Source organism: Diabrotica virgifera, chromosome 2 (assembly GCF_917563875.1).
Source record: "Diabrotica virgifera virgifera chromosome 2, PGI_DIABVI_V3a".
Classification (NCBI taxonomy): Eukaryota; Metazoa; Arthropoda; class Insecta; order Coleoptera; family Chrysomelidae; genus Diabrotica; species Diabrotica virgifera.
This window is the reverse complement of record NC_065444.1, coordinates 230,364,871-230,377,457: the sequence shown is the minus strand read 5'-3', so window position 1 is coordinate 230,377,457 and position 12,587 is coordinate 230,364,871. Positions and strand designations below refer to the sequence as shown.

General features: G+C 34.7%; 1 protein-coding gene across 1 annotated transcript in view; it reads right to left on the bottom strand.

Moving 5' to 3' along the window:
- The window catches only part of LOC126880469 (angiotensin-converting enzyme-like), an 89,331-nt gene that overhangs the window by 45,730 nt on the left and 31,014 nt on the right, over window positions 1-12,587 (bottom strand). The window contains exon 4 of the mRNA XM_050644328.1: window positions 6,231-6,537. Within this exon, the coding sequence (XP_050500285.1) occupies window positions 6,231-6,537 (307 nt within the window). The remainder of the gene's footprint in view (window positions 1-6,230; window positions 6,538-12,587) is intronic.

The following is a 12,587-nucleotide window of genomic DNA, read 5'->3' as shown; positions in this document are numbered from 1 at the left end:
GAAGGAAGAATACTAAAAATGGGGACTGCAGATGAATGTAGAAAAAACACAATATTTATGCCTAGGTGAGGATTCAACTGATACGATATTGGACAATAATCAGAAAATAACTAGCTGTGATAAATAGAACGGAATAGGCCAATACACCTAGTTTTTATAGATTTGCAAAAAGCATATTATGACAATATACCGATACCGAAACTATGGGAAGTACTGCAAAACTCCAACATTAACTTTACTCTCATAAAAGCTGTCCAAAATTTATACAGTGACATGAAATCTGCAGTATAATTAGGAAACAAAATAACAGATTTGTTTAGAGCCAACAAAGGTCTACAACAAGGATGTTGCATATCACCGAGTCTGTTTAAGATTTATGTCGCCAAAGCCCTTACAATATGGAAAAGAAAATGCAGTGGAATAATGGGCATCCAAATCGACGACAACACCTCCCTGTACACCCTTCAGTTTGCAAACGATCAGATAATATTATGTGCAAACGATAAAGAAGATTTGGAATATATGACTCGGAAATTGAAGGAAGAATACTAAAAATGGGGACTGCAGATGAATGTAGAAAAAACACAATATTTATGCCTAGGTGAGGATTCAACTGATACGATATTGGACAATAATCAGAAAATAACTAGCTGTGATAAATAGAACGGAATAGGCCAATACACCTAGTTTTTATAGATTTGCAAAAAGCATATTATGACAATATACCGATACCGAAACTATGGGAAGTACTGCAAAACTCCAACATTAACTTTACTCTCATAAAAGCTGTCCAAAATTTATACAGTGACATGAAATCTGCAGTATAATTAGGAAACAAAATAACAGATTTGTTTAGAGCCAACAAAGGTCTACAACAAGGATGTTGCATATCACCGAGTCTGTTTAAGATTTTTGTCGCCAAAGCCCTTACAATATGGAAAAGAAAATGCAGTGGAATAATGGGCATCCAAATCGACGACAACACCTCCCTGTACACCCTTCAGTTTGCAAACGATCAGATAATATTATGTGCAAACGATAAAGAAGATTTGGAATATATGACTCGGAAATTGAAGGAAGAATACTAAAAATGGGGACTGCAGATGAATGTAGAAAAAACAAAATATTTATGCCTAGGTGAGGATTCAACTGATACGATATTGGACAATAATCAGAAAATAACTAGCTGTGATAAATAGAACGGAATAGGCCAATACACCTAGTTTTTATAGATTTGCAAAAAGCATATTTTGACAATATACCGATACCGAAACTATGGGAAGTACTGCAAAACTCCAACATTAACTTTACTCTCATAAAAGCTGTCCAAAATTTATACAGTGACATGAAATCTGCAGTATAATTAGGAAACAAAATAACAGATTTGTTTAGAGCCAACAGAGGTCTACAACAAGGATGTTGCATATCACCGAGTCTGTTTAAGATTTATGTCGCCAAAGCCCTTACAATATGGAAAAGAAAATGCAGTGGAATAATGGGCATCCAAATCGACGACAACACCTCCCTGTACACCCTTCAGTTTGCAAACGATCAGATAATATTATGTGCAAACGATAAAGAAGATTTGGAATATATGACTCGGAAATTGAAGGAAGAATACTAAAAATGGGGACTGCAGATGAATGTAGAAAAAACACAATATTTATGCCTAGGTGAGGATTCAACTGATACGATATTTGACAATAATCAGAAAATAACTAGCTGTGATAAATAGAACGGAATAGGCCAATACACCTAGTTTTTATAGATTTGCAAAAAGCATATTATGACAATATACCGATACCGAAACTATGGGAAGTACTGCAAAACTCCAACATTAACTTTACTCTCATAAAAGCTGTCCAAAATTTATACAGTGACATGAAATCTGCAGTATAATTAGGAAACAAAATAACAGATTTGTTTAGAGCCAACAAAGGTCTACAACAAGGATGTTGCATATCACCGAGTCTGTTTAAGATTTATGTCGCCAAAGCCCTTACAATATGGAAAAGAAAATGCAGTGGAATAATGGGCATCCAAATCGACGACAACACCTCCCTGTACACCCTTCAGTTTGCAAACGATCAGATAATATTATGTGCAAACGATAAAGAAGATTTGGAATATATGACTCGGAAATTGAAGGAAGAATACTAAAAATGGGGACTGCAGATGAATGTAGAAAAAACACAATATTTATGCCTAGGTGAGGATTCAACTGATACGATATTGGACAATAATCAGAAAATAACTAGCTTTGATAAATAGAACGGAATAGGCCAATACACCTAGTTTTTATAGATTTGCAAAAAGCATATTATGACAATATACCGATACCGAAACTATGGGAAGTACTGCAAAACTCCAACATTAACTTTACTCTCATAAAAGCTGTCCAAAATTTATACAGTGACATGAAATCTGCAGTATAATTAGGAAACAAAATAACAGATTTGTTTAGAGCCAACAAAGGTCTACAACAAGGATGTTGCATATCACCGAGTCTGTTTAAGATTTTTGTCGCCAAAGCCCTTACAATATGGAAAAGAAAATGCAGTGGAATAATGGGCATCCAAATCGACGACAACACCTCCCTGTACACCCTTCAGTTTGCAAACGATCAGATAATATTATGTGCAAACGATAAAGAAGATTTGGAATATATGACTCGGAAATTGAAGGAAGAATACTAAAAATGGGGACTGCAGATGAATGTAGAAAAAACAAAATATTTATGCCTAGGTGAGGATTCAACTGATACGATATTGGACAATAATCAGAAAATAACTAGCTGTGATAAATAGAACGGAATAGGCCAATACACCTAGTTTTTATAGATTTGCAAAAAGCATATTTTGACAATATACCGATACCGAAACTATGCAGTGGAATAATGGGCATCCAAATCGACGACAACACCTGCCTGTACACCCTTCAATTTGCAGACGATCAGATAATATTATGTGCAAACGATAAAGAAGATTTGGAATATATGACTCGGAAATTGAAGGAAGAATACTAAAAATGGGGACTGCAGATGAATGTAGAAAAAACACAATATTTATGCCTAGGTGAGGATTCAACTGATACGATATTGGACAATAATCAGAAAATAACTAGCTGTGATAAATATAAGTATGCTTCTTTTCATGAGCATTTTTCAGTGCATCACAAATGATAGAAAAAAAGGTAAGTCCGTGATAATATACATTTTAGTGACATGACATTTTAGTTAAATATGACAGTTGTCACATTTTTTTTGTAATTTGGCATAAAAACAAATCAATTGTGTTTATTGCCTTTATAAAAGGTATTTTCTTTGATTTGTATAGTCTTATAAATTTTACAGATTATACTCGTAGATATATTATATAATTCGTAAATATTTTTTTCCATTACATGGCTCCATCTATTGACAACTAGAATAAATGTTATAAATGTCACCGTCGTGCGTTTTTTTCTGTCACATACAATTTAATGCGTTGGAAAGAAATCGAAAAACTGTGACGCACTGAAATATCCTCATGAGAAAAAGCATACTTGGGAATTAATTTCAATAAGGAAGGCACTGACGATGCAGAAATTAAGAGCAGAATAAATAAAGCAAAAACGATAATTAAATAATTGAACGGAGTTTTGTGGAGTACCGAGTAAGGAAACAAAGAAAAATAAGAATATACAACACCATGCTTAAGAGCACATTGGTATACGGATCCGAAACATGGACAATAAAGGAACATCAAAAAAGAAAAAATAGAAGCTACTGAGATAGACGCCATAAGAAGAGCAAGTAGAACATCGAGATTAGAACGGGTTAGAAATGAGGAAGTAAAGCGAAGAATGAATTTACAGAAAACGATTGTAGAATGCATTGAGAAGAAACAATTAACGTGGTACGGACATGTTCAGAGAATGGGGGAGGAAAGACTGCCAAAGAAAATTATGAAATGGATACCTACAGAAAACAGGAAAAGAGGAAGGCCAAGAACGACATGGATACAAGGAGTAAGACGATCAATGAGTGTACGAGGATTAGAAGATGAAAACTGCAATGATAGAAGATATTGGCAACAAGGCATCGGACAACGTCGGAGGACGTTTTGAACCCGAATTTATATATATAATACCATCCTTACCATCCAAGCTCACACTCGACGCCTAATTTGTGGCTATATCAGTTCTAATAACGTAGAAGTTATTATATTCGCGTTCGCGAACAGACGGACGGACAATCAGGCATGAAACCGGTGAATTATATATCTGTTATCGACTTGTTAAGGCGCGTCGAATAATATATCGTTTATACTATTTCGGCAATTTTAAAATAATACTTTCGGTTTCAGCTCTAAAACCGGAGGTTCTAAGTCAAATTTCTTACCTTAATACCATCCTTGCGTTATAAGTAAAGCCTGGATTATAAGCATGAAAGGTCAAAATCAGCACTTATATAAGCAAAAAATGACAAAAAAAGAAGCAAAGTTTTTATGAAATAAGCAAAGTTCAAGAAAAAAAACCTGTAAATAAACATGGATATAATATAAATATGAATAAAGGAATTTAACATTAAATTACATTTATTTTTAATTATCGTACTATATTGTATTATTAACAATAAACAAAAAATTACAAAAGTGTTAAACTATAATATAATAAAAAAATTGAAAAATGATTAACATATTAATATTTTTGTATTTATTGCCATTAGCATAAAAACAATTAACAATATGTTCAAAATTTTCTTTTAAAAAGCTGTGTCTTCTATTTGTAGATATAATATTATTTATACGTAGAAAAAGTTATTTCAACATCTGCACATGTGATTGGTGCGTGGGTATTTAAATTTAGACAAATGTACCGATACCACCGAAAAGTATTTTACAACAATATAATAAATTTGGGCATTCTGCAGACAAATATTATTTTATTACATGGACAGGTATAACGATGAGTTTTCCAGTTTATCTCCTAAGCCAGTGGTTCCCAACCTTTCATGTCTGACGACCCATCCTCTAATATTCGCGACCCATCCCTTACCCATGATGATATATATGTACGTTATTCAGCTACTGTAAGAGCCACGCCGCGACCCACCTGAAATCCGCTGGCGACCCACTAGTGGGTCGCGACCCAGCGGTTGGGAAACTCTGTCCTAAGTCTAAGGGATTGAAATTCTTATGGTTTATTGAATTATTAGGGTTTTATATCTCTGTATACTTACTGAATTTTGCTTAAGACAGGAAGTAATACGTGAAATTTAACTATAGTTTATCATAAGAAGCAAAATAAACAAAGATAAGCAACATATCTATAAAATAAGCATTTTTACTAAAAATCCTAATAATAAGCAAAAAAAGCAAAAAAGCAAAAAAAAGCAAAAGATAGCAAAATGCTTATAATCAGAACTTTAGTTATAAACTTTCAGTCGACACCTCATTATTTGTCAGTCTATGCTATAATGATGGAGGAGTTGTATTTACAAAGTCCCTGGGACAGACTGACATGGATAATTCAACGTTTTCAGATTTTTTTAAAATGGGTGAAAGCAATATAAACCGAAAGAGGATGGACAAGAGGAACAAAATATAAAAGAGCAATATATATAAGACGACTTAAATATGACAAGCTTTATAATGTCACTGATTTAGGTTACCTAGGTATAAATAATTCTTGCCGGGAAAAATTTTAGAGAGGAGAAAAATTTTTGAGGGGGAAAATTTTTAGGAGAATATGGAGAAGATATACAAAGGAAGGATATCTTTTGTTTCATGTCTGATCCACTTACGATAAAAAATTATAAATATCACATTAAATTTTTTAACTTATTCTACATAAAAGCTTTATGGAAAGTATGTTGCAAACTTTAAAGTAGGGATATGGTTACGTCTGCGGCTGTGCGAAAATACAATACTCTCTATTATTTATATATTTCGTTATTTATATGAACACTACACACACTAATATTGTTGATTTCAACAAAATCGCATAAAAGGTATTTAAAAAAAATATTTGCGGGATTTTCCAAAGGGCCGGATAAAATAAGCAAAAGGGCCGAATCCGGCCCGCGGGCCGGCTTTTGCCCACCCTTGGTTTATAGGCTACTCATCACCAGAAAACAGACGTGGAGACATTTTTAAACATTGGGTTTTTCGGAACACCCTATTGTCGACTTTAAATGGTAGTTTGGTGGTTTAGTTTTAAACTAAATAAACTTTGTCTTATGACATTACCTGAGTGGTGTAAAGCCTTGTCTTAAAATTTCATCGGTAACATCCAAATCAGAGTAATCACGATACGGTAGAACCATGTCGGCAATATTAGTCCAATCTTGACCCCATAAATTTCCCAGGATATGAGCCGGCAAGGGACCATCTGGTCTTATTACATGATCTCCATATCTTTGTAAAAGTCGTTTACGTACAAAGGTGAACAGTTCTTTGTAGAGTGGTAGAAGTTTATGCATTGATTCAGTTAAATCATCTTCTAAGTTTATATCTTCGTACATGTATCTCATCTCCTCCCCGTAGTCACTAAATCCTAAAATTGGTTTTAAAAATAATATACTCCTTTCATATTCAGAGCACACAGTAGCGATCAACAGGTAGCAACAAACGCGTTCCAAGATTGCGGCTGTAATTTTAAATATTTTGTCGAGATATTTGGCACACATATCCGTAATATAATAAAGAATGGCGGTAAAGAGCCCAATTTCAGAAATATGTTAGTATGTGGAAATTATTCTATAACTAAATAAAATATTGCAAAAAGGAGCCTGTACCGCCATTAAGAAAGACAAAAAAATAAACTTTCTTCAAATAAATTTTTTATCCCGTGCCAGATTTTGTGTCAAATTGAAACTACTAAAAATCGATTTTTTTTAACAAGAAATCGAACGTCACTGGCTTTGCAACATTTCGCGCCTATGTGTATAAAAATTATTGTTAATCTACTCTTTGTCATATTATCTATGTTTTTAGTTTGTGAAAACTGTCATTATAGATAGCAGTGCGTGAAGTAACAATGTATTTAAATGGGATTTGCTTTTTCGCACACTTTCAATGGGTTTTTTGGCACATTTTCATTTAATCAAATATCTTTAACTTTCGCGTTGTCATGGTGATGACAATATGAGCAATGACTTACAACAAAATTTCTGACAGTTTTGTGGTTTGAAAGTAGTTAGGATTTTTAAATGTCAAAGTTCTACAAATTGTAGAATAGAAATGAATTCCAGTGACGAAGAGTTACAGTTTTTTTATTTGTTTATCGTAGATAAAATATTGTATGAAACTGTGCGTGAAGTACTTTTTGCGAACTTACGCGATGTATAGCACTCGCTCCGTTGTCGCCCGTGCTCTAAAAATCGCGTGCGTTCGCAAAAAGCATACTTCACGAACTGTTTCATAAATAACTATTTTGATAGTATAAAAACGTCACTGTCAGTGTCGAATTACCGACGCACTGTTGACTCACTTTTGAAAGTTCGCAGAACTTTCGCAATCTTGGACCGCGTTTGTTGCTACCTGTTGATCGCTACTGTTGGCTCTTAAGCATAGGCGTAACCAGGATGATCCTAAGGGGGGGGGTTACAACTACCTGAAAGGGGGGGGTTACAACTACTGGAAGGTCTCTGAGGGCTATGGTGTTAAGCGTATAGAGCTCAAAGTACATCCCAATGGGGGGGGGGTTACAACCCCCAAAACCCCCCCCTGGTTACGCCTATGCTCTTAAGGACATTATTTAGAGCGCTTAAAAAAATATTGCTTAAAATATAAAATCATTATGGGACACCTTGAACCAGGTGACAGGAAACAACATTATTATTATAATAATTAAAATTACAAATGCTAAAGCAGTTTGTATGTAGTAAGTATGAGATTATAATTCTTCTAAAAATTAAAATAGTTAAAAAAATCTTCTAACTTAAACATAAAATCTATAGTTTTTTTTAAATATATACAAAATGAAACATGCTAGGTATAGCGTCATATAAAAATAAAGGTTGTAATACTTTCTGCAAAATACAATATTAATATACAGCGTGTTCCATTAAAAAAAAATGAGAAAATTTTATATTTGACAAGAGTGATCACACTGTACAATGTATGGTTAAAATAAACGTCAAAGATGCTAAATTATTTAAAAATAATACTACAGTAGAAATACTTTGACACGTCATTTATATGTTTGGTACCTTGGAAACCTAATCCACAGCCTTTTAAATATTAATATTTTTGTCAATAAAATTGAAAATATTTCGAAAGGCATCACCTTCAGACCTATAAAATCTTATACAAACTCTTCATTATTATGGGGTTCAAACGGGGTAGTGAAGCGCAATACAAGATGCTGTCTCCAGTTAGCATCTCTAGCCTCTCCTACTCAATTCCTATCCTCACCTCCACAAAGTGCGGCTTGGGCTGCACGGGTGAACCCTGGGGACCCTGAGCAACCTTACCGGAGATTGGGTAACCAACCCCAGTGGAAAGTAGGGTCAGGGCTGACGAGGAAGGGAGAAATGGTCCTCCGAAAAGGGGGTTGGGCGATAGGCCAGTAACCTATTCTTGTAAAAAAGTACTACTACGAAACCTTCAGATAGGCCTCGGAATGGACGGATATCAAGACGACGACTTTGGCAACGGAATATGGAATTTACGCTGGGAACATGGAATGTCAGAACGCTAAATAGACCAGGAGCACAGAGGATCCTTCTACACGAACTGAAAAGATATAAAATAGGAATCACTGCAGTACAAGAAACTAAATGGTTGGGAAAAGGTATCCGGGACACTAAAACACACACTATACTGTATAGCGGTAAATATGAAGGAAATAAAGAATTTGGAGTAGCCTTTATCGTAGATAATAAAATGAAGCACCTGATAACAGATTTTCAAGCCATCAATGAAAGAATCTGCAAGCTTAGGATAAAAACCCATTTATTTAACATAACCCTTATAAATGTACACTGTCCCACAAATGAACAGGAAGAAGACACTAAGGTAGCCTTTTATCAAGATCTAGAACGAATCTATGACTCAATACCAAGAAACGACATTAAAATGGTGATAGGCGACACAAACGCCAAGATCGGAAAAGAAGAAGAGTACATAGGGATAATAGGGAAACATAGTTTGCATAGAGACACAAATGAGAATGGTCAGTTTCTAATAGATTTCGCAGCTGGAAAGAATATGATTATCAGTTCGACATGCTTCCCACATCGGGACATACATAAGGGCACTTCGATATCACCTGACGGAAACACAATAAATCAAATAGACCATATACTGACTGAAAAAAGAAAGGCGACGAGTATATTAGATGTAAAAAGCAGACGTGGCGCAAGCTGTGACTCAGACCATCTACTAGTGCAGACACGGTTTAGATGCAAAATCAGTCGACAGGTAAAGGAAAAATATCCAAAACAAGAAAAACTAAACTTAGATAACCTAAAAGTCCCTGAGGTACAAGAAAGATTTGAGAGAACAGTGGATGAAAAATTACTAGAAGAAAACAGAGCAGACTCCACAATAGAAAATCAATGGAACACCATAAGCAGTATCATACTAAACACAGCGAAAGAAGTCATAGGAACAAAGACACAACGGAGAGAAGAAACATGGTTCGATGAAGAATGCAAACAAGCTATACAGGAAAGAAATGAAGCACATAAGAATTACATACTCAGACGTACTAGAGAGAGAAAAACAGAATTTGAGAACAAAAGACGAAGAGCAGATAAACTGTGCAGGCAGAAAAAGAGAAAGTACGAAAACCAACGGATACTAAACATAGAGAGGGAGTTTAAGGAAAACGAAGCACGTAGTGCATACCAACTTATTAAACATTTAAGACAGGGATACAAACCTAAGACTAGCCTCTGCAAAAATAAGAAGGGTGAAATCATTAGCGATATGGACGAAATTAAGATAACCTGGATGACATATTTTAAGGAAGTATTAAACAAAGGGGCACAACCACCATTACAACAACAGAGACAGCAGCAGGCACGGCAGGAGGTACAACAACAAGAGCTGGGGGAAGATGGAGAAGAAAATGAATTAACTAGACCCCCAACGCTAGAGGAGGTCCAAACGGCAATCCATATACAAAAAAGCCATAAAGCACCGGGAATAGATAAAATACCGGCAGAACTACTCAAGCAAGGAGGAAGGAATTTGACACAACAGATGTATCAGCTAATACGAGAGATATGGATAGAAGAAGAAATTCCCCAACAATGGAAGAAAAGTATAATCTGCCCTATTCATAAAAAAGGAGACAAACTGTTGTGTCAGAATTATAGAGGCATCTCTTTACTTTGTTCGGGATACAAAATATTCACAAACATCCTTAATCGAAGACTTCAACCTCTCACGGAAAAAATCATCGGGGAATATCAAGCAGGGTTTAGGCAAAATAGATCTACCATTGACCAACTATTTACAGTTAAACAAATACTAGCCAAAGCATGGGAATATGACATGGACGTTTACAATCTCTTTGTAGATTTTAAACAAGCCTATGATTCAATAGATAGAACAATTCTACCTAATATATTGGAAGAATTTGGCATACCATCAAAATTAATACGACTAGTGCAAATGACAATGACAGAAACAGAAGCACAAGCATGTATTCAAGGACAGATCACTGATGCGTTTACGATAACGCAAGGACTGAAACAAGGCGACGGACTGGCTCCAACGCTTTTTAATCTTGTTCTTGAATATGTAATTAGACGGTTGACGGTAAGCGGAAATAACATACTTACAAACAAATCTACCCAATTAGCAGCATACGCGGATGATATAAACATAATGAGCAGAACAATGAATGCAGCGGAAGAAACCTACGTTGAGTTGAAACAGAGTGCAGAAGCAGTAGGGCTAGCAATAAACACAAATAAAACAAAACTGCTCATACAAACCAGATCAAATAGACCGGCGCAACAACACTTTATTGACGATATAGAACATGTGAATAGATTCACGTACCTAGGAATGGATCTGGTTGCAAGCAGTGAAGAAGAACCGGAAATAAATAGAAGGCTTGTGCTGGCAAATAAAGCATATTTCGCGATGGGCCACATATTCAAATCGCGAGACGTACACCGGAAAACAAAACTCCGGGTATATAAAACAATAATCAGGCCCATAGTAAGTTATGGCTGCGAAACATGGGTGGTGACACAGAAATCTGCCAATGCATTAGATGTGTTTAAAAGAAAAGTATTACGTAGGATACTGGGCCCAATAAGGGAAAATAACAACTGGCGAATTAGGTATAATAGAGAAATATACGAGCAATATAGCGAACCAACTCTAGCACAACACACTAAACTACAGAGATTACGGTGGGCAGGGCACGTGGTCCGCATGCATGAGAATAGAATCCCCAGAAAATTGCTGAATGCAAGAATGCAGGGAAGAAGACCGGTTGGAAGACCTAAAAAGAGATGGGAAGACGAAGTCGATGAGGATGCCAGGAACTTCCTGGGAACGCGTTCATGGAAAAGAACAGCGGTAAATCGAAATGATTGGAGAAGCTTATTGAAGGAGGCCAAGGCTCGATTTGGGCTGTAGTGCCATTGGATGGATGGAAGTATGAGATTATAATTCTTCTAAAAATTAAAATAGTTAAAAAAATCTTCTAACTTAAACATAAAATCTATAGTTTTTTTTTAAATATATACAAAATGAAACATGCTAGGTATAGCGTCATATAAAAATAAAGGTTGTAATACTTTCTGCAAAATACAATATTAATATACAGCGTGTTCCATTAAAAAAAAATGAGAAAATTTTATATTTGACAAGAGTGATCACACTGTACAATGTATGGTTAAAATAAACGTCAAAGATGCTAAATTATTTAAAAATAATACTACAGTAGAAATACTTTGACACGTCATTTATATGTTTGGTACCTTGGAAACCTAATCCACAGCCTTTTAAATATTAATATTTTTGTCAATAAAATTGAAAATATTTCGAAAGGCATCACCTTCAGACCTATAAAATCTTATACAAACTCTTCATATTTTTAGAAATTATGTTAAAAAAACTTTAATATACAGGGTGTCTTGTTAAAAGACACAACTTTGATTATATCCGTTGTTTCGACTAACCATGTATAACTGAAAATACTTTTAAATAATAGACGTCTTTGATATACATCGGTTTTACATTTTTTTTAATACGTTTTTTAATTAACTGCAATAAAAGAACACCAAAGGTTGGGTGCACCATGTATGTATAACTCAGAATTCATCAAAATAACATTTAAATAAAAACCATTGAATCTGTTAATATAAAACAATATTTTATATACAGGGTTTGTGAAAAGAGCGGAACTGTTGAATATTTCTCGAAATGAACACTGGATGGAAAAACTGAAAAACACATGTTCAATATTTTTCAAAAATCTATCAAATAAAACCAACTTTGAAATCTTAAATAGGAATACCCATGTTTTATTGCAGATTTGGATTCCTCATATAAAATTAAGTAACTTTTATAAAAAACATTTTGTCTTATTGTTGATAGATGGCGCTGTAGTAGAAAAAAAAAACGATTTATCAT